The following is a 22,379-nucleotide window of genomic DNA, read 5'->3' as shown; positions in this document are numbered from 1 at the left end:
TTTAAATACACAAGCAGAATGTGATTGCATGAAATTATCATAATAGCTCTTCGATTGGAGGAGTTTCCAAAAGATCCGGCCAGATTCTTGTTTACGTGGCTTGTGATTGGTTAGCACTCCCTCTCGTCATGTCGCTCCACATGAAGTGTCTTTCGAAATATACCGCAATGCTTGCAGGGAAATGGTGTGTACCAACCGTTTTAAGCAGTTCATTCACGCCTCTTTAAGGCACTACAGTTCCCAGAGCAAGCATGGAGGAGGCGGAACATTTGGAGAACGTATTCACGCTGACAGACCACTCTACACTTATTGCCCGATATGACTGAAGGGATGTAAGTTGCCATGTTTTTCTAAATAAGACAAATGATTGCTTGAAAGGTTAACGTTAACACAACTGAACTGCGTTAGTTAATGTTTAAAATATTGTGAAAGATGTTACTGTTACAAAGTTACTTTATCTTTATAAGCGCCTGTTTCTAACACTAATATGAATCATACATATTATTGACACCGATATATTGACTAAAATACAGTGTGTGTATTTGTATTTGTTTGTATTTGTGTACAGGGTGTGCGTTGGTTTGGGGTCAGTATTGCTCCCTTTATTTTTTGTAGTTACAGCACAGTACATTTGTATATACTGTAATATAACCAAATAGCCTCAATATCAATGAATTGTATTTTTTATTTCGAAAAATGCAACTACAGTATACTTTAAGAATGTTTTAAGAATGTTGGCCAATTATTGTCTGGCTCCAGCCTAATGGAATATTTATGATGATATATTTGTCAGTACCGTATATCTGCCCAGTCCATGACTGCCCTCTACTGGTGGCCATGTTGTTTACAACATTTGTGCTCTTGTATTTCAGTGGCAGAATGTTCCGAACATCTCATTATGATCTTGTTTTGCAACATTGCAAAGTACAGACATAATAATCATAAAGGCAGAATTGAATTTTCCCCCTTTTTTTAACAGTATCATCATACTGTAGTTTACTCCTCTGTGAGCTACCACCTTATCGTGGTGAAGGAGTTTGAGTGTCAGAATCAGAATCAGAAAAGATTTATTGCCATGTATGATCAAACACATACTAGGAATTTGTTTTGGTATAGTAGGTGCATACACATCTATTAAAAAAGAATGAAAAATACAAAATATGAAGTACAGAATATGAAAATACAAAATATACAGAATAACAGTATAAATATCAGTATAAATATATGTACACAGTCTGTTTTTGTTTGTTATTCCGGAAGTGCAGTCTGATTGTTTTTCCTAAGAGTCCAAACTGAGTGTTAATGTAACGCATATAATGAAAGTGTCAAAGTGGCAGGATGAGGCAGAGGTGGGGTGTGAAGAGTGTCAGGTGGGGTTCCGGGCCTTGTTGATGAGGCTGACAGCAGACGGGAAGAAACTGTTCTTGTGGCGTGAGTTTTTGGTCCTGATGGACCGCAGCCTCCTGCCAGAGGGGAATGTCTCGAAGAGTCTATGTCCGGGGTGAGAGGGATCGGCCACAATCCTTTCTGAACGCCTCAGGGTCCTGGAGGCGTACAGATCCTGGAGGGACGGGAGATTGCAGCCAATCACCTTCTCTGCAGACCGAATGACACGCTGCAGCCTGCCTTTGTCCTTAGCAGTGGCAGCAGCGTACCAGATGGTGATGGAGGAGGTGAGGATGGACTCAATGATGGAGGTGTAGAAGTGCACCATCATTGTCTTTGGCAGGCTGAATTTCTTCAGCTGCCGTAGGAAGTACATCCTCTGCTGAGCCTTCTTGATGAGGGAGCTGATGTTCGGCTCCCACTTGAGGTCCTGGGAGATGATGGTACCCAGGAAGCGGGAGGACTCCACAATGCCAATTGTAGAGTCACAGAGGGTGATGGGGACAGGAGAGGCTGAGTTCTTCCTGTTGTCCACAACCATCTCCACTGTTTTTAGGGCGTTGCGCTCCAGGTTGTTCAGGTTGCACCAAGTCGCCAGATGGTCAACCTCCCACCTGTAGGCGGACTCATCACCGTCAGAGATGAGTCCGATGAGGGTGGTGTCGTCCGCAAACTTCAGGAGCTTGACAGACTGGTGACTGGAGGTACAACTGTTTGTGTACAGGGAGAAGAGCAGAGGAGAAAGAACGCAGCCCTGGGGGGATCCGGTGCTGATGGTTCTTGTATCGGAGAAGTGTTTCCCCAGCTTCACACACTGTTTCCTGTCAGACAGGAAGTCTGTAATCCACCTGCAGGTGGAGTCAGGCACGCTCAGCTGGGAGAGCTTCTCTTGGAGCAGAGATGGGAGGATGGTGTTGAATGCAGAGCTGAAGTCCACGAACAGGATCCTAGCGTAGGTTCCTGCGGAGTCCAGGTGCTGGAGGATGAAGTGGAGGGCCAAGTTGACTGCATCATCTACAGACCTGTTGGCTCTGTAGGCAAACTGCAGGGGATCTAGGAGAGGGTCGGTGATGGCTTTGAGGTGAGAGAGCACAAGGTGCTCAAAGGACTTCATGACCACGGAGGTCAGGGCGACGGGTCTGAAGTCATTAAGTCCTGTGGTCCTTGGCTTTTTGGGAACAGGATGATGGTTGCGGTCTTGAAGCAGGAGTGTTCCAATGATCCTAGGAGCTAAGCTGTCGGGGGGCTTTTATGCCCCTGTTGGGGTCACCCATGACAAACAGGCACTCGGTGAGGGATCAGACAAAGAGTAGCTCAAAATTACTCTTATGATGAGATCAAACTTTGAACCAGGTTTTCCCTTGCCCAGAGGCGGGTCACCGGGGCCCCCTTCTGGAGCCAGGCCTGGAAGAGGGGCACGACAGCGAGCATCTGGTGGCTGGGCCTATACCTATGGGGGCTGGCCAGGCATAGCCCGAAGAGGGTCCATGTAACCTCCCCCCTCCAATGAGTTCACCACTCATGGGAGGGGCCAAAAGGGTTGGGTGTAGAGTGAGTTGGGTGGCAGCCAGAGGGGGAGACTGGTGTGCGAGGTTGAGAAGTTCCGGCAAGATATAGTCGGACTCACCTCGACGCATAGCAACGGCTCTGGAACCAAACTCTCGAGAGGGGATGAACTTTGTTCCACTCTGGCCTTGCCAGCAGTGAGAGGCGATGGGCAGGGGTGGCAATTGTTGTTGCGCCCCGGCTTGTGGCCTATACGTTTGAGTTTAACCGGTGAACGAGAGGGTAGTTTCCACCTTCGGGTTGGGGGACGGGTCCTGACTGTTGTTTGCGCTGAACTCCCAAACAATAGTTCAGAATACCCACCCTTTTTGGAGTCCCTTGAGGAAGTACTGGAGATTGCTCCCTCTGGGGATTCCCTTGTTCTACTGGGGTACTGCAACGCTCATGTTGGTGGTGACAGTGAGACCTGGAGAGGTGTGATTGTTGGGCCTTTTTGGCTCATAGGACTTCGGAGGCAGCTGACAGGTACCAGCAGGCCAAGCGGCCCACGGCTTTGGCAGTCGCTGAGGCAAAAACTCGGACATGGGAGGAGTTTGGAGAAGCCATGGAGAATGACTTTTGGACAGCTTCATAGAGATTCTGGACCACCATCCGGCGTCTCAAAGCAGTGCACAGTCAACACCGTGTACGGTGGCGATGGTGTGCTGCTGACCTCAACTCAAGATGTTGTGGACCGGTGGAAGGAATACCTCCTCAATCCCATCAACATGTCTTTAATGAGGAAGCAGTGCTTGGGGACTCCACAATGGGCTCTTCTATCACTGGGGCTGAGGTTGCCGAGGTTGTCAAAAAGCTCTTCGGTGGCAGGGCCCCGGGGGTGGATGAGATCCGCCCGGAGTTCCTTAAGGCCCTGGATGCTGTGGGTGTGTGTTGGTTGACACGACTCTGCAGCAACGCATGGACATGGTCTAGGGCTGTACCTTTGGATTGGCAGACCGGGGTGGTGATCCCCCGGAGGGTGTCTTCCAACTATTGTGGAATCACGCTCCTCAGAGAGTTTCAGAGTCTCGTTCGCATTGCCGGCAATAACCGTTTCCAGTGAGGGTTGGACTCCGCCAGGGCTGCCCTTTGTCACCTATTCTGTTCATCACTTTTATGGACAGACGCAGTCAGGCGTTGAGGGATTTTGGTTTGGTGGCTGCTGGTTTGGGTCTCTGCTTTTTGCAGATGATGTGGTCCCGCTGGCTTTATCGAGCCGTGACCTTCAACTGTCACTGGATCAGTTTCCAGCCGAGTGTGAAGTGGCCGGGATGTGAATTAGTACCTCCAAGTCCGAGTCCATGGTTCTCACCCAGAAAAGGGTGGAGTGCCATCTCCGGGTCGGGGACGAGATCCTCTGCATTGAGAGGAGCCAGATGAGGCTGGTTAGATGCCCCCTGGACGCCTCCCTGGGGAGGTGTTCAGGGCACGTCCAACCGGTAGCAGACCTTGGGGAAGACCCAGGACACGTTGGAGAGACTACGTCTCCCAACTGGCCTGGAAACGGCTCGGGATCCGCTGGGAGGAGCTGAACGAAGTGGCCGAAGAGAGGAAAGTCTGGGCCTCCCTTCTTAGGCTGCTGCCCTCGCGACCCGACCTCGGATAAGCGGTTGAAGATGGATGGATGGATGGATGATTATGATCATAGTATTCTTGCTGTCACATCTAGGCACCTGCGTAGGCGAGGGGGGCCGCACAAGACGGAACCAGCCACAGATATGAGGTGCTGGCGACTGACTAATATTGACGGCAGGCAGACCTGGCATTATGTAGACGATGGAGAGACTCCGGAAAGAGAGCAGACAATGCTAGAGGCTCATTCTTTAGGGTTGGACACGGTAAGGGGGGGGCTAAATTGTTTGTCACTATTCATTCAAATTCACAAATCCCCTTGGGAGAGTTGGATTTGTCAGTTACATTGTGAATGCTGTGATCTAAATTTCAGTTTGCCGGTTTAGTTGTAATATTTCTTCCCACAGACAAAGTTTGTGTGTGACTCCCCACATGCCAACACAGCCTTATATGCAGCCATGAAGGGGATGCTCTTCTACGGTCACCTCCAGGCTGAGGACGGCCACTGGGCTGGGGACTACGGTGGACCTCTCTTCCTGCTACCAGGTATGACATGTTGTAAGACGGAGAACTAGTTATTGGTGTCCCAATACTTTAGTCCTGACAGAGTACTTTTGTCATATTATGTGGTTACATTTGTGCTCCCCAGGTCTACTGATCACTTGTCATATAGCTAAGATCCATCTGCATGAGGCCTGGAAAAAGGAGATGATTCGATACTTGCTGTCTGTTCAGCTCCCAGATGGAGGCTGGGGCCTGTAAGAACACAACTCTACTATTATTTATAATTTGTATTTATTATTTGTTTTGCATATTTACACTTACTAATATATTTTAAGTCTTTGAACTGAAATTTTGTGCGTTATTTTGTTGGCAGACATATTGAAGATAAGTCTACAGTATTTGGCACAGCTCTGAGTTACACCTCACTAAGGATTCTGGGTGTCGATCCAGATAATCCAGATATGGCCAGAGCAAGGAGCAACCTCCACAGCAAAGGTTTGAAAGAAATTTGTCTTACGTAACTTCAGTCATCCGTTGCCACTTTCAAAATTTACGGCTTCACTATATCAGTGTTTCAAAAATATATTAATTAATAAATCACACTGTTTAGTGGTTGAATATGTCCTATTGCTAGTCAAAACATATACATATTCAAGCAAATGTTCTGTATTTTTGCCTTAATTAACTCATTCAATCCCAGGCATTTTTCAAAAGACACCCCCTTCAGTACCGGCCATTTTAGACAATTTTCACGGCTCTTTCAAGGCACACAGAATATTGTGTCTAATCACTGAATAAAATGGAACCTACTAAAAGAAAAAAATCTGAAAAAAGGTTTGTATCTTTTTTACGTTCTTTAATAATCAGCAGTATAACATCGGTATGCTTCAGGAAAATATCAGTTCCCCACTAAAAAAGGGGCAAAATCCGATTTTTGTGGATAAATAGATTTCAGGCATAACTTTCACTTTGATAGAAATATTTGTGTTTTGCTCAAATATCTAAACAACTATAACAACATAAACAACATAAAAAGGGGTTGCATCCATCCATCAATTTTCTATACCGCATATTGAGCATGAGTCATATTTATGTCATAAGTGTCACATTTTCTCTTATTATGTCGACTATATTGGTTGATCTGAGTGTAACGGCAGGTATAGGGGTGTTAGATCATGTCTAGAGGGCTCTAATTGTCACGATCAGGTTTGTTGGCTTTGCAGTTCGACCCCAGGATGCAGAGAACAGGACCAAATGCAAGTAAAAATATTTTTTCTTTGCAATAATTGCAGCAGCAGGATAAAGCAACTCAGGTAGGCAGACTGACAAATAATAATGATCCCACGCAGTGAGAAGCACACACCTGAACTAAATACAAACAGGAGAAATTAGTGACAGGTGTGGGTGATGAGGGCAACAAAGGAAGACGAGGCAAAGCAGGAAGTTACATACAAAATAAGAGTGTCCAAACAGAAACTAAAGCCCAAGAAGGTAGCATAAGCAAACTGTTACGCGGGAGCCTACACAGGCCATGACACTAATAATGTTAAAAATTGGAATATGCTGAAAATATTTGATTCCAGACCCGAAACCCACAACCAATTAACCACAATAAACTAGGGATTATTGTACTCTTATATTGAGGCAGTACTTAAGTTTATAAACTGTGCTTGTAGTATAAAAAACTATGGCAGTTTATTATTTTGCACAGGTGGTGCAGTGGGGATCCCTTCATGGGGGAAATTCTGGCTGGCCATTCTTAACACTTACAGCTGGGATGGAATGAACACACTGCTACCAGAGATGTGGTAAGTGTCTTATGGTACATACATTCATCATTCATGCCAACACTGCTCTAGAACACATTTTATTCAAAAAGCCCCCCCCCCCCAAAAAAAAAACAATCAGCCCTGATCCAAATCTTAAGACAAGTTGAAAAATTGCTAGAATATACATTTTGCACCATGCGTGGGTTTTCTCCGGTTACTCCGGTTTCCTCACACATTCCAAAAACATACTAGGTTTGCCACTCCAACTTGTCCATAGGTATGAATGTGGATGGGAATGGTTGTTTGTCTATATGTGCCCTGTGATTGGCTGGCCACCTGTCCAGGGTGTACCTTGCCTCTCCCCCGAAGACAGCTGGGATAGGCTCCAGCACCCCTGCAACCCTTGTGAGGATAAGCGGTAGAAAATGAATGAATGAATGAATACATTTTGCACATTTGGACTTTAATGAGGTTTTAAGCTGAGCTACAATATATACAACAGCAAGAAGGGGGAGTGAGACAAAAAACATTTGGAAATAACTCAATAAAAAAAACTGAAATAGGTTGTTTTTCACCTGATCAAAAGTTTAACACCACAGGCTAGGGTTAGTAGGGTTAGGTAAAATCTACTAAAAATCTTCATTTTCTGTTGGGCATTCACACAGTCATGCCGTCCTGATGGCTAAAGCTAAGAAGGTTTCTCTTCTTGACGTGGTCGGATTGTCGAGCAGCTTAAGCAAGTCCTCTTGCAGTGTGCCATTTCTTCTGAGGCATTTTTAGAAAGATCCTGAGCATTATGGAACAAAAAAGTGAAGTGGTCGATCCAAAAAAATAACACCTGCGCTGAGTTGGAGGATCCGATTGGCTGTCTACCCAGGGTGGTCCTCGACCCAAATGAAGGTCCTTAGTGGTGCCGACTGCAGCACAATAACCAGGAAAGGGTAAAAAAAAAACGCCTTCAAAGACCTTGTCTCCTTCAACGCCACACAACTGCCCGTTTGGGGGGGGGGGATTCGGCATGATCTGGGGTGCTTTTTCATTCAGTGAACACTGGAGCTTCAGGTGGTGCCGGGTCGTCAAACGGTGGTCGGTTCCGTGCAGATGTTGCGACCGAGGGCCCTGGTCTGTGTGGTAACAGCTGGGTTTTTCACCAGGACAACGCTGCAGTTCACAATGCTTGCTTGACAAGGACTTCTTCAAGAAGAATAAGACCATCCCGCATGTTCCCCTGATTTTAATCCCATAGAGAACATTTGGGAATGGTGACAAGGGAAGTTTATAAAAATGTCCATCAGTTCCAGACAGTGGATGACCTTGGTGAAGCCATCTTCACTACTAGGAGCAATGTTCCCAATAGGCTCCTGGAAACACTCGCATCAAGCACGCCCAAAGCCAACTTTTGAGGTGATTAACAAGAACGGTGGAGCTACTCATTACTGAGTCCTACTGAGAGTTTTTTTTTGTTCTGGTTTGGAGAGTTTTTTGTAATTTTTTGAGCAATGGTCAACTTTTGATCAGCTGATAAACAGCCTATTTCAGTTAATTGTTGTTTTCAAAAAATACCTTTTCCAAAGTGCTTTTTGTCACACTTCCTCTTCTTGCTTTTGCATATTGTGGCTCTACTTAAAACCTCATTAAGATCCAAATGTGCAAAAGGATTTTCTTCAGGTCCGTATGACACCTGAACCTCCTTAACAAAGATCTTATATTCTATGTAGTGTATTTTTTGAAGTTCTTAATGCCTATTAAGTTATCAGTTATTGATGGAATGGTAATGTTTTATCCATTTTATCCATCCACTTGAACAGTTCTGTTTGGGCATTTTGATAGGTTGCTCCCGACGTGGATGCCAGCCCACCCCTCTACTCTGTGGTGTCACTGTCGCCAGGTTTACCTCTCCATGAGCTACTGCTATGCTGTCCGACTAGCAGCTGATGAGGATGACCTGGTTCTCAGCCTCAGACAGGTGCCATGTTTGTTTATTCCGCCAGGGGGCGTCGGTAGGCCAAGACTTCAAGATTTCTCTGTGTTGTTTATATGGTGACAAAAAGATCATAAAGATACAACCACTTTGAACCAAATTTAAGTGCAAAAATGTCTACTACTCACACCATACATACTGTCTAAATGCATTTTCATTGTTGACATTTTTCTAATTAGGAGCTCTACATCCAGGACTATGCTAGCATTGACTGGCCAGCTCAGAGGAACAATGTGGCACCATGTGACACATACACGCCTCATAGTACACTGCTGACTGTCGCTTACAGTAAGTGTGAAGAATGTGTATTCCTCTCCTCTCTATTAAACGTAGTCACACTGAGCAATGCAATGCAATTGCATTGAAGTGTTTTTCCACAGCAAAACCCCCTCACAGCTGACCTGTGACTGCGTCTCACAGTTGTTTCTCTTTGCTTGCAGTGGTGCTAAATATGTATGAGGCTCACCACAGCACCACACTGAGAGGAATGGCTGTCAAAGAACTTTACGAGCACATTCAAGCCGATGACCGCTTCACAAAATGCATAAGCATTGGACCGGTAAATCTTATGAAACTTTAAAAGCACAGTAGACAAAATACCAGTCAGTCAATATCAGCACAGTGCTCCTTAATTTTGTTATTATCGCGGGTTACTGCACCAAGTGTTATATATATGCAATATGCAATATTTTAGTAGTTAGAGCATCGAAAACCTGTTTACGACCATCTAAATACATTTTTTAAACATTATTAGAGTCCTCTGGACATGGAATAACACCCATTTAGTCACCTTTACACTTGTATTACCGAATATAGTGGACGTTATAACAGAAAATAAGACATATTCAACTTGAATAAGACATACAGTACAGAGACACTCATGTCAGTATTGGGAGAGTTCCTTGTTTTTTATGGGCAGTGTGGGGTGCATATTGTCTCATCAAGGAAACATTAGTGACACCTAGTGAATAGTGTAGAATACTACATACTATATGTCTTTGAATGTGTCTTCTGAATACCTTATTTGTATTTTCATTCTTGGCTGCATGGTACATGAGTGGTTAGCACGCAGGCCACATAGGTAGGAGACCCGGGTTCGATTCCCTGCTCAGGCATCTTTGTGTAAAGTTTGCATGTTCTCCCCGTGCATGGGTTTTCTGCGGGTACTGCGGTTTCCTGCCACATTCCAAAAACAACATATAATTAACCCTCAAAAGAGGGAGAAAAATTGCTTCAGTAAACTGATATCGTAGCAATGTATCATGTCCATGCCACAGATTTCCAAGACAATCAACATGCTGGTTCGCTGGTACGAGGAAGGTCCCTCTTCTCCAGCCTTCCAGGAGCATGTGTCCAGGATCCCTGACTATCTCTGGTCAGTCTGCTCCACATAGGAAATCATCAGTTTTTCAAAGCACAATTTAACAACTTTATCATAAAACATAGACAAAGTCCATCATGCATCTCAATATAGTACATTCTGCATTCCAGGTTGGGACTAGATGGCATGAAAATGCAGGTAAGCAAGCACAGCACACAACTTTGGTGTGTTCAAGGACATCAGTGAAGCATAAAGACATGTATACATATAAAAATTATGGGCTTTCTAACAATGGTACAAGTATGCTGTACATTTGTACCTGTGTTATCACATATAAAATATAAATGATCGCCAAGTTGAGATGTGTTTTCTGTGACAAATTGCCCATTTGTGGAGAAGCCAATGAAACACAGAAGTATTCCTTTCATCACATTAGCCTTGTCAGCTTGTTCCATGTTAGAATGATTTGGGATATGATCTAGTATATGCGAATTCAGACTACTTTATTTTGTTGTAATGATTTTTTTCACACTTTCCTTATTGTGCTCTGTACAGGGAACCAATGGGTCTCAGCTCTGGGATACTTGTTTTACTGTACAGGCCTTCCTCGAGGTAACTCGCTAATTCGAATACTGTGTTTACTGTGCAGTCTTTAAAATGATGGAATATTATGGGTCTACTTTTAATTATCTGAACAACTCTGAGCCCTTCATCCGGTTGAACTGCATTTGCTTGAAGGAAACAGTATTTCTATTGTACGTGACAGTTTCATTTGCATATTCTTCAGCTGTGAGCTTGTGTTTAACCTGTCAGACAATGGAACTCCCACGGGGAACAGGTTTACTGGCGTAATTGTGAAGCACCATTGACAAGAATTTTGGAATCTGGGTCAGCCACATGTTTGACACATACAGATTTGACAGTGTGTACTTAGATACTCTGTAAATAAGAGTAATTCCAAAAAATATGCGCCCTTTTCTTGGATACGGAGTAAAGCACACATCATCCATCTCGTTACTCTCTTGTGCTCAAGAATGATCAGCATTGTCTCATCACAGGCTGGAGCCCAGGATGACCCTAAACTAGCCGAGTGTCTGGGACGTGCCTGCCAGTTTCTCACCATCACACAGGTGAGAAAAACATTCAAGCCACTGCTGTTAACCATCCCATAAACTCTTGACCATATATTGGTTTTGTGGTTAGTGAAGACACACTGCTTTTTTTTTTTTACATTTTGCCCATCATCCACATTCTAAAGACAGAAAACAGCTAAAAAAAAAAAACAAACAAAACCTAGCTCCAATGCGGGAGCTAACAGTGCATGTAATGGGACACACCCATTTTGACTATGAAGGCCTGAAAAACAATGTTCTATTTGAATATACAGTGAAGAAAATAAGTATTTGAACACCCTGCTATTTTGCTATTTCTCCCACTTAGAAATCATGGAGGGGTCTGAAATTTTCATCGTAGGTGCATGTCCACTGTGAGAGAGATAAACTAAAAAGAAAAATCCAGAAATCACAATGCATGATTTTTTAACAATTTATTTGTGTGATACAGCTGCTAATAAGTATTTGAACACCTGAGAAAATGAATGTTAATATTTGGTACAGTAGCCTTTGTTTGCTATTACAGAGGTCAAACGTTTCCTGTAGTTTTTCACCAGGTTTGCACACACTGCAGGAGGGATCTTGGCCCACTCCTCCACACAGATCTACTCTAGATCAGTCAGGTTTCTGGGCTGTCGCTGAGAAACACGGAGTTTGAGCTCCCTCCAAAGATTTTCGATTGGGTTCAGGTCTGGAGACTGGCTGGGCCATGCTAGAACCTTGATATGCTTCTTACGGAGCCACTCCTTGGTTTTCCTGGCTGTGTGCTTCGGGTCGTTGTCGTGTTGGAAGACCCAGCCACGACCCATCTTCAATGCTCTGACAGAGGGAAGGAGGTTGTTCCCCAAAATCTCACAATACACGGCCCCAGTCATCCTCTCTTTAATGCAGTGCACTCGTCCTGTCCCATGTGCAGAAAAACACCCCCAAAGCATGATGCTACCACCCCCATGCTTCACAGTAGGGATGGTGTTCTTCGGATTGTACTCTTCATTCTTCTTCCTCCAAACACGCTTATTGGAATTATGACCAAAAAGTTCTATTTTGGTCTCATCTGACCATAAAACTTTCTCCCATGACTCCTCTGTATCATCCAAATGGTCATATGCAAACTTAAGACGGGCCTTGACATGTGCTGGTTTAAGCAGGGGAACCTTTCGTGCCATGCATGATTTCACATCATGACGTCTTAGTGTATTACCTACAGTAACCTTGGAAACGGTGGTCCCAGCTCTTTTCAGGTCATTGACCAAGTCCTGTCGTGTAGTTCTGGGCTGATTCCTCACCTTTCTTAGAATCATTGAGACCCCACGAGGTGATATCTTGCATGGGGCTCCACTCCGAGATTGAGATTGACCGTCATGTTTAGCTTCTTCCATTTTCTAATGATAGCTCCAACAGTGGACCTTTTTTCACCAAGCTGCTTGGTAATTGCTCCGTAGCCCTTTCCAGCCTTGTGGAGGTGTACAATTTTGTCTCTGGTGTCTTTGGACAGCTCTTTGGTCTTCGCCATGTTACAAGTTAAAGTCTTACTGATTGTATGGGGTGGACAGGTGTCTTTATGCAGCTAACGACCTCAAACAGGTGCATCTGATTCAGGATGATACATGGAGTGCAGGTGGACTTCTAATGGGCAGACTAACAGGTCTTTCAGGGTCAGAATTCTAGATGATACACAGGTGTTCAAATACTTATTTGCAGCTGTATCACACAAATAAATTGTTAAAAAATCATGCATTGTGATTTCTGGATTTTTCTTTTTAGTTTATCTCTCTCACAGTGGACATGCACCTACGATGAAAATTTCAGACCCCTCCATGATTTCTAAGTGGGAGAAATAGCAAAATAGCAGGGTGTTCAAATACTTATTTTCTTCACTGTATGTATATGAGCCAAATACAGCAACACTGTTTTTGTACCAGCTAACACGAAGAAGAAATGAAAAGGGAAAGATGTGTGCTCATGTTTCACTTAAGGATTGTGGGCGATAGACAAATTTCCCCAAAAGTGCACTTTTCCTTTAAGTTTCACCAAGCTTTCCTTCTGCAATAGATACCAGATAATCCTCCAGATTACCAAAAGTTCTACAGACAGACAAACAAGGTACATGTAGTATCACCTCAAAGACACTTTGACTTCAAAATTGAAGCCCTTCGGACAACAGACCTATTGTTTTTTCTATCAGGGAGGTTTCCCCTTCAGTACCCGCGACTGCGGCTGGATAGTGGCTGACTGCACGGCCGAGGGCCTCAAGACAATGCTGCTGCTGAAAGAGCACTGCCCCTCCATCGGCGAGCCTGTGGCTGCGGAGCGATTGTACGATGCCGTCAATGTGGTCAGTAACGTGGTCTAAATGAAGCATTTTCATGAATAAAAATATCTAAATGAACTAAACTATAAATATAAGACATTCAGGTGACACGTTCAAAGGCATTGTAGCATTATAAGCATATGTAGCATTCTACATTGGTCGCTAAGTGTCACTAATGTTGCATTCACGAGCCTGCAGCCACCGCACGCAGTACTCTACGTCTTGTTTTCTCTTATTATGTATTAATATGCATTATTATGTAATAATGTATAATATGCATTATTTCATGTCTAGAGGGCCCCAATAATGTTTTCTGTGCTCTAACGACGGAAATATTTGTAAATAAGGAATCCTACTCACTTCACAGTCGGACCTGGAATCACATAACCGTGATAAAGGCACCACACTATAACGAGTTCTCAAGTCAGTTATGTTTTGAATTCATTTATGGGAGCATGTTTTAACCACAGACTGCCATAAACCGAGCACCACCTGTACGCAGTATTGTAAATTCTACGTGTAACTAACTTGAGATTTATTGACCATTCCGCTACATCATTATTAAACCAAAGTTGACAGCATCATCCAACTGAATGATGCCTGAAATGAAATGATGCCTATTTCCATCTTGTAGCTATTGAGCATGAGAAACCCAGATGGTGGATTTGCCACATATGAAACAAAGAGAGGGGGGAGACTCCTGGAGCTGCTCAATCCATCCGAAGTGTTTGGTAAGTCCCTTGTCAGATATTTGTGTATTTCCGTGGGAAAACAAAAGCTGTATTTCAAAGAAATGTGAACATACACTACGGCTCAAAAGTTTGGGATCACTTGGAAATGTTTTTGGCCAGTCTGAGATATGGCTTTTTCTTGGCAATCCTGCCATGAAGTCTGAAGCCCTGAAGTGGCCGCTTCACTGTTGATACTGACACTGGTGTTTGACGGCGACTATTTAGTGCAGCTGCCAGGTGACGACCTGTGAGGCGTCTTTGTCTTAAACTACACACTCTCAGATATTTGTCTTCTTGCACAGTTGTGCATCGTTTTTCTGTCCTTGTTAGACCCAGTTTGTGCTGCTCTCTGAAGGGAGTAGTTAACAGCATGGTAAGAGTTTTTTTAGATGGGTTTTCTAATAATCTATTAGCCTTATAAAATTAGCAGCCATACCAGGATGTTGATTGTAGGCCTTTATGCAAAAATGCAGATCCTTCTTTGGAAGTCATCTGATTCATTTTCATTGTTTGTGAAATAGATACAGTGAAGAAAATAAGTATTTGAACACCCTGCTATTTTGCTATTTCTCCCACTTAGAAATCATGGAGGGGTCTGAAATTTTCATCGTAGGTGCATGTCCACTGTGAGAGAGATAAACTAAAAAGAAAAATCCAGAAATCACAATGCATGATTTTTTAACAATTTATTTGTGTGATACAGCTGCAAATAAGTATTTGAACACCTGTGTATCATCTAGAATTCTGACCCTGAAAGACCTGTTAGTCTGCCCATTAGAAGTCCACCTGCACTCCATGTATCATCCTGAATCAGATGCACCTGTTTGAGGTCGTTAGCTGCATAAAGACACCTGTCCACCCCATACAATCAGTAAGACTTTAACTTGTAACATGGCGAAGACCAAAGAGCTGTCCAAAGACACCAGAGACAAAATTGTACACCTCCACAAGGCTGGAAAGGGCTACGGAGCAATTACCAAGCAGCTTGGTGAAAAAAGGTCCACTGTTGGAGCTATCATTAGAAAATGGAAGAAGCTAAACATGACGGTCAATCTCAATCTCGGAGTGGAGCCCCATGCAAGATATCACCTCGTGGGGTCTCAATGATTCTAAGAAAGGTGAGGAATCAGCCCAGAACTACACGACAGGACTTGGTCAATGACCTGAAAAGAGCTGGGACCACCGTTTCCAAGGTTACTGTAGGTAATACACTAAGACGTCATGATGTGAAATCATGCATGGCACGAAAGGTTCCCCTGCTTAAACCAGCACATGTCAAGGCCCGTCTTAAGTTTGCATATGACCATTTGGATGATACAGAGGAGTCATGGGAGAAAGTTTTATGGTCAGATGAGACCAAAATAGAACTTTTTGGTCATAATTCCAATAAGCGTGTTTGGAGGAAGAAGAATGAAGAGTACAATCCGAAGAACACCATCCCTACTGTGAAGCATGGGGGTGGTAGCATCATGCTTTGGGGGTGTTTTTCTGCACATGGGACAGGACGAGTGCACTGCATTAAAGAGAGGATGACTGGGGCCGTGTATTGTGAGATTTTGGGGAACAACCTCCTTCCCTCTGTCAGAGCATTGAAGATGGGTCGTGGCTGGGTCTTCCAACACGACAACGACCCGAAGCACACAGCCAGGAAAACCAAGGAGTGGCTCCGTAAGAAGCATATCAAGGTTCTAGCATGGCCCAGCCAGTCTCCAGACCTGAACCCAATCGAAAATCTTTGGAGGGAGCTCAAACTCCGTGTTTCTCAGCGACAGCCCAGAAACCTGACTGATCTAGAGTAGATCTGTGTGGAGGAGTGGGCCAAGATCCCTCCTGCAGTGTGTGCAAACCTGGTGAAAAACTACAGGAAACGTTTGACCTCTGTAATAGCAAACAAAGGCTACTGTACCAAATATTAACATTCATTTTCTCAGGTGTTCAAATACTTATTAGCAGCTGTATCACACAAATAAATTGTTAAAAAATCATGCATTGTGATTTCTGGATTTTTCTTTTTAGTTTATCTCTCTCACAGTGGACATGCACCTACGATGAAAATTTCAGACGCCTCCATGATTTCTAAGTGGGAGAAATAGCAAAATAGCAGGGTGTTCAAATACTTATTTTCTTCACTGTATAAATGTTTCATTCATTCATTCATTTTCTACCGCTTATCCTCACAAGGGTCGCAGGGGGTGCTGGAGCCTATCCCAGCTGTCTTTGGGCGATAGTATGGCGTGGTACACCCTGGACTGGTGGCCAGCCAATCCCAAGGCACAAACAACCATTCCCACCCACATTCATACCTATGGACAAGTTGGAGTGGCCAATTAACCTAGCATGTTTTTGGAATGTGGGACGAAACCGGAGTACCCGGAGAAAACCCACGCATGCACGGGGAGAACATGCAAACTCCTCACAGAGATAGCCAAGGGTGGAATTGAACCCAAGTCTCCTAGCTGTGAGGTCTGCGCACTAACCACTCGTCCGCCGTGCAACCCGATAAAATGTTTGTGAAATGCAAGAAAATGTTTTTCTTTGGAAAACAAAGAAATTTGCAAGTGATTCCAAACTTTTGAGTGGAGGTAGTGTACGTATGTCAAAGTACCTGAAATGCTATTATGTGACAATCCACAAGGATGTACTAGATCTACATCTTTCCTACATTATTATCCAAGACTAAATGTCTTGGATAATAATGTAGGAAAGATGGTCTAAGGCTAAAAATTCTCACCTTTAAACCTTCAGGTGAACTTGTCTCATGCTTGACCATTTGTAGTAGCGATGCAACTAGCGTACTGGGGTGAAACCATGCACTGCATTTCCTCACTGTACATATTTCAAGTGAGGGACAGTCTGTCTCAAAGTGGATAGAAAGGCGAGGCACTCGGCGACAGTATCACTTATTGGCGGTAGCAGCAGCACAGCTTCATCCATCTGTGTTGGCAATGCGGGATGTGACTCTGACCGGGAGGATCTCCTCAACGATGTGTCCGCCCCTGACTTGTAAAAGCTGATGGCTGAATGTCCTTGCGTGACTGAGTCATAAAGTTCTTTCCTGAGTGGTGGAAATTTACGCAATCTACACAAAATGCCAATTTTAAAAAGTAGCACTAACATAAACATGACCTTTGTGTAGTGCCTGATGACCAATATGAATTTCCTCTTTCAGAGAGGATGTGGTGCCTGTTGTGAAATCAATTCAAGCTGATGTCGGGTCTTTCACTCTCTCCCTTCTCACACATACACAAACAGGCGATATCATGATAGATTACACCTACGTGGAGTGTACGTCAGCAGTAATTCAGGCTCTGAGGTACTTCCAAAAGGTCCATCCTGAACACCGCACAGAGGAAATAAGGTACACAAAACACCAGAAATTTACAATTTACAATCCAATTGATTCTTGTTTCTCATTGGTTCTGAGTGCGTCTGGAGAACTTTAAAATTGTGAAGGGTTTTTTTCACCCCCAGGAACACCCTGAGAAAAGGACTAGATTACTGCAGGAAGGTGCAGAGGCCAGATGGATCTTGGGAAGGGTTAGGTCGCCTGATGACATACAATTTTCATTCAGAAGATGACACGTTGTAGTATCATCATTTTGTACGCGTGCTTAGGTCCTGGGGAGTGTGTTTCACATACGGGACATGGTTTGGCCTTGAAGCCTTTGCTTGTATGGGACACATCTACAAGAACGAGTAAGTGCCAACTTAAAATAATTTCAGTCCTGGCTGCTGTCTCACTCACAGACCAAATACTATTCCACCTCCTCCACCAGGGATGGAGTATGTGCAGAGGTGCAGAAAGCCTGTCAGTTCCTGTTGGATCGGCAGATGTCAGACGGGGGCTGGGGGGAGGACTTTGAGTCATGTGAGCAACGTTGCTACGTTCAGAGCAGCTCACCTCAGATCCACAACACCTGCTGGGCTTTGTTAGGACTCATGGCTGTCAGGTGAGGGGCATGGTGTTGGTGGGACTGCATGAGTGCTCCCGGGGAGCGGCTAATTGAGACCAACTGTAACATGTACTGTGACATTCCCTGGGAAAGCGGGGTGTAAATGCACATTTATGGGCTTGTGAATGCACTGGTTTCCATGTGTTTGTTGTTATTATTCTTTTTTCAGGCACCCTGACCAGCAAGCCATTGAAAGAGGAATAAAACTACTGATTGATAAGCAGCTTCCCAATGGAGACTGGCCTCAGGTGAATTCTCTCTTCACTATTACCCATGCTGTACTGTACACCACTGATCCCACCAACTATACACCTAATTTGATGTTAAACTGCAGTCCTGTAAGTCGGATATAATAGCAAATATCATTTGAGGTGTTTCATGATGTTCAATTGCACCCCATAGGAGAATGTTGCTGGTGTGTTCAACAAGAGCTGCGCTATCAGCTACACCTCCTACAGAAATGTCTTCCCTATTTGGACCCTTGGCCGCTTCTCAACACTAAACCCCTGCAGTTCTCTGACTGGAAAAGTCAAGTTGTGAAAATCTGGATCAGCATGTCAAACATCATTTGTGCATTTGTGCGGAAGTAGGCCTGTCACAATAATCAATAAATCCATTCATGGCATGATATATTTGCCGCCTTGATATATTGACACGTGCATGCGTGTTTGTTTTCCTCCTCTCTCTCTACCAAACAGGCTGAATGACAAGAGGGTTCACTCTGTGCAACACCTGTCTGTCAATCTGTCTCAACACCTGGACGTGTTGGTTCTCTAGCAGAATAAAGGAAGTGAGTTAATCCTCCTGTCGGTTATTTAGTCTGTTTGTCAGTGGAGGGAGGCGGGGCGCTGGCGAGTGCACACATCAAGTGCGTGTTGTGAGGAGTAACAAGCAAGCCAACACTAATAGCTGATTATCCTGAACAGGGCAGGTACTACGAGGGTCATGACTCAGACTACAGTGAGTTGAAGCTAGGGTCATATGAAAATGTTCATTAATTAATTAATAATTTACAGGAAACAGTGTTGGATACTTTCTTTGAGCCTTTCTGGGGGGTTTTGTCAGACAATAGTGAAAGTCAGAAATATTGTGATTGACTGTGATTTTTATTTAAGTGCAATAAAAGAGACTGAAAGTAAAATTTTATTTTCATTGGGGTTCATTTGTCTTTTTTGCACATATTGAGGGGCAGTCAGAAATGTTAAGGAGGCTTTATGCATACTAGGGTTGGGTGATATTTTTATATAGCGGTATAGATGCTTCCAATGGTAAGAAAATGACTTGTAGCGGTATAAATGATAAACATAGACAAGCCCAGTTAATGAGTTTATTCATACATAACATAAATGAAATGCTGTTACCGTGAGGGGAAGGAACATTTGTGTAGGGAAGTATTTACTGGTCGGACCGCTGAATCGCACCACAAAATCACTATAAACACTAAACCGCCTCTCAGAGCACAGCAAGATTATTGCACAACTATTGTACCTTAAGCTGGCCACAAAAAAAGGCCACTCAGGTAAAATATAGTATTTTATTTATACTTAGTGGGCTGCACTGCGGGCGAGTGGCTAGCACGCAGGCCTCACAGCTAGGAGACCCACTCCAAATTGTCCATAGGTAGGAATGTATGAATGTTGGTGGGAATGGTTGTTGTTTATATGTGCCCTGTGATTGGCTGGCCACCAGTCCAGGGTGTACCCCGCCTCTCATCCCAAGACAGCTGGGATAGGTTCCAGCACCCCTGCGACCCTCGTGAGGATACGCGGTAGAAAATGACTGAATTAATTTATACTTAATATTGTATCTTGTCAGCTTTTAAAATGAAGCCAAAGTATATGTGTGTAACAAGCAAAATACCCAGTGGGAGGTGTTCAAAAGATCCTTATCTTTGGTCTCATCCAGACTGGCACCAACTTTCTTGTGAGGATTCCTTTTGTAAAGGTTAAAATATTTAACTTGGACTGTCATGAGAACATATGCACGTTTGTCAGAGAACCAGATCTGAAATGACGAAGGAGTGTCTCGCAATGTGCAGGTGTGTGTTAAAAGAGTGTGATCTTAATGACGATAACAAGCATGCTTTCAGACGTAGAAGGCTGCAACTGGTTAATCCTGCCTTGACATGACCTCAGCGTGAAAGAAAAACAATAACAAAAGCTGCTTTCCATTCACTCTTTTGGAATTTTCCATTTCCCTTTATCTTATTCTGGACGTTCAAAAGGGGCGTCCAGACTTTTTCCACCGGTGGTCGCATACTCAAATGTCAAGAATGCAGATATTTTAAACTCATTTTGAAAAAGGCACAAAAAACCTTGGTGTTACACAAAGCACATTTAGAGTCACTATATTTCATATTTCATATATTTCCAACTGAGCTCCAACTGCTGTAGCCATCCCTACCACTTGGTAGAGGTATCCACCAGATTACACTGTGGCTGTAAATAGTTGGCCACATCCTCCACCAACTAGGATGTCACAAGGTGAGAATCATTCAGACATTTTGGCCTTTTTTGATGAAGATTTGAAAACCAGGAATATTTTTTTACATGGTATTATTATTGTAAACAGTACAATTCTATGTGCAAAATTGTTTTAAAAACATGCTCAACCAAATGGGTGATTGTCCCTTTGTGGTGTGTGTAGTGAAATTGTCATTTTTTTTTTTACTCCTTGAGCAGTAAAAAGAAGCATTTATTAATTTAAACTTTGCTTTATCTGCCCTGTGATTGGCTGGCCAGCTAGGATAGGCTCCAGCATGCCCGCGACCCTTGTGAGGATAAGCGGTAGAAAATGGATAGCTGGATGTGCAAACCGCTGAGTTGCTGGCACCAGCATTCTGCAATCACCTGATTATCAAAATACATTTTTAAATGAGCTGCACGAACTGCAACGACAAAATAAGAATGTCCAAGTTAAGATAGCAATGTAGACAATGTAGTCTCTTTTCTTCAGGTTTGGCCTACTGATAACATTTGACAGGCCAATTCAACAATCAAATGTGAAAAATAAAACAATTGAGTGTTCATGTCAACATTCCTCCCTCCAGTGATGCGCTGATGATCACTTCACAGATGCGTGCACGCACACATTGGAGAGTTGACATTCTGCACACTGTAAACCAAACAAACATTACATCCCAACCGCATACTGTAGATCGTAGATTAGAGCTTCACCCCTTCCCCCTGAGGTGTGCCTGCAGGTAAATAGAGGAACAGGCAGCAGAAGTGTTGGTGGGTCTGCAGATCAGCATCAAGTAAGTTCAGAAAAAAACTCCTGAAACAGTTCTGTACTACATTTCTGTGCTAAATGTATCCTTTTTGCACATTTCAGCTCCTGAAATGCACCACAACAAGCAAGGTAAATGTGCTCTTGTGTATTTCTCACACATTGCTTCCATAATGTACTGAAGATGTTACACACCAGGTCCATGTATTTCTCTAGGACGTTGTGGAGGCCGTGGTGGTGGGCATGGTCAGGGGCATCATGGCTACGGGCATAAACACGGAGGATGTCACGGGCATAAACCGGGCTGCGGAAAGGGTCGGAGGCGCAGACACAAGTTAGGACACAAACATCGCAAGTGTCACAAGAAGGGGAAGGACTGTCACGGGGTGAGGTTCACTGTGGCCTTCATGTTCATGGGGACCATTTATGCTCATATTTATTCTCGTCATGTCTTTCATGTCCGTGCCATGCAGTCCTCTAGCAGCTCCTGCAGCAGCAGCAGCAGCAGCAGTAGCGACTCTGACTAAAAGATTCTTCGACCTATTCTGCTGAGCCCTTCTGCTTTGCACAGTTATCTCACATGACATTCTCATTCATTTGTCTTTTAAAATCAAAATGGCAAACAAGTTGTGCTATTGTGCATTGACAAGCTTTATATCTGTTGAAATAAATATTTCACATGGATTCTTGTTCTTCCAAAGCTGACATCCTGATGTACAGTATGTAGCTCTTAAATGCAACGTAGTACTTAAAAGCAGGCCGAACGTCTCTGGATGAACAAAAAGATGCCTTTTGTGGTTGTGGTTCACTCCTCTAATGTCAGTGCAGTTGTTTATGAAAGCCAGCAAAGGGCAGGTGCGAAGTGCTAAGCCAAAAAGTGTGTGTGGGGGGTGGGGGGGCACGTCACTAAGGTGCCTCTCCAAGTCCCTGAATAAATTACATTTATACATTAAAAAATGGGGGAAA

At 43.8% G+C, this 22,379-nt stretch overlaps 1 protein-coding gene and 1 long non-coding RNA gene across 5 annotated transcripts; both read left to right on the top strand.

Annotated features, from left to right (window-relative positions):
• The first annotated feature begins 174 nt into the window (after positions 1 to 174).
• lss (lanosterol synthase (2,3-oxidosqualene-lanosterol cyclase)) lies at positions 175 to 19,334 on the top strand. 4 transcript variants are annotated; one of them, XM_058082727.2, is made up of 23 exons: positions 176 to 332; positions 4,601 to 4,769; positions 4,911 to 5,049; positions 5,153 to 5,261; positions 5,381 to 5,502; positions 6,719 to 6,815; positions 8,607 to 8,742; positions 8,937 to 9,045; positions 9,198 to 9,316; positions 10,035 to 10,132; positions 10,249 to 10,276; positions 10,634 to 10,690; positions 11,137 to 11,208; positions 13,243 to 13,293; positions 13,376 to 13,525; positions 14,136 to 14,232; positions 17,485 to 17,590; positions 17,704 to 17,769; positions 17,848 to 17,928; positions 18,009 to 18,182; positions 18,355 to 18,433; positions 18,588 to 18,771; positions 18,884 to 19,334. In XM_058082727.2, the coding sequence occupies exons 1-22, from the start codon at positions 319 to 321 to the stop codon at positions 18,723 to 18,725; spliced, it is 2,211 nt and encodes a 736-aa protein (XP_057938710.2). In that variant the 5' UTR covers positions 176 to 318; the 3' UTR covers positions 18,726 to 18,771; positions 18,884 to 19,334. The 4 variants fall into 4 exon arrangements, 3 of the variants coding, with proteins under 3 accessions (XP_057938710.2, XP_057938709.2, XP_057938711.2); XR_009131705.2 differs by lacking the exon at positions 18,884 to 19,334 and having other exon boundaries at positions 175 to 332; positions 18,009 to 18,254; positions 18,588 to 18,658; XM_058082726.2 differs by having other exon boundaries at positions 18,588 to 19,334.
• Positions 19,335 to 21,311: 1,977 nt separating this feature from the next.
• LOC131136159 (uncharacterized) lies at positions 21,312 to 22,097 on the top strand. The gene is made up of 4 exons (XR_013629546.1): positions 21,312 to 21,441; positions 21,519 to 21,545; positions 21,630 to 21,799; positions 21,887 to 22,097. It is a non-coding gene; the product is annotated as an uncharacterized LOC131136159 (long non-coding RNA).
• The last annotated feature ends 282 nt before the right edge of the window (positions 22,098 to 22,379 follow it).

The sequence above is a fragment of the Doryrhamphus excisus genome, linkage group LG12 (genome assembly GCF_037039965.1).
Source record: "Doryrhamphus excisus strain RoL-2023G ecotype Guam linkage group LG12, RoL_Dexc_Guam_v1.1, whole genome shotgun sequence".
Classification (NCBI taxonomy): domain Eukaryota; kingdom Metazoa; phylum Chordata; class Actinopteri; order Syngnathiformes; family Syngnathidae; genus Doryrhamphus; species Doryrhamphus excisus.
Note: the sequence above shows the minus strand (reverse complement) of the source record. Positions and strands in the feature narration are given on the sequence as shown.

What these genes read in the sequence shown, in the direction of transcription:
- lss (XM_058082727.2), top strand. An exon ending in ATTCTTTAGGGTTGGACACG is followed by an intron (nt 4,770 to 4,910) that starts GTAAGGGGGGGG and finishes TTCTTCCCACAG; the next exon opens with ACAAAGTTTGTGTGTGACTC. An exon ending in ACCTCTCTTCCTGCTACCAG is followed by an intron (nt 5,050 to 5,152) that starts GTATGACATGTT and finishes TGTGCTCCCCAG; the next exon opens with GTCTACTGATCACTTGTCAT.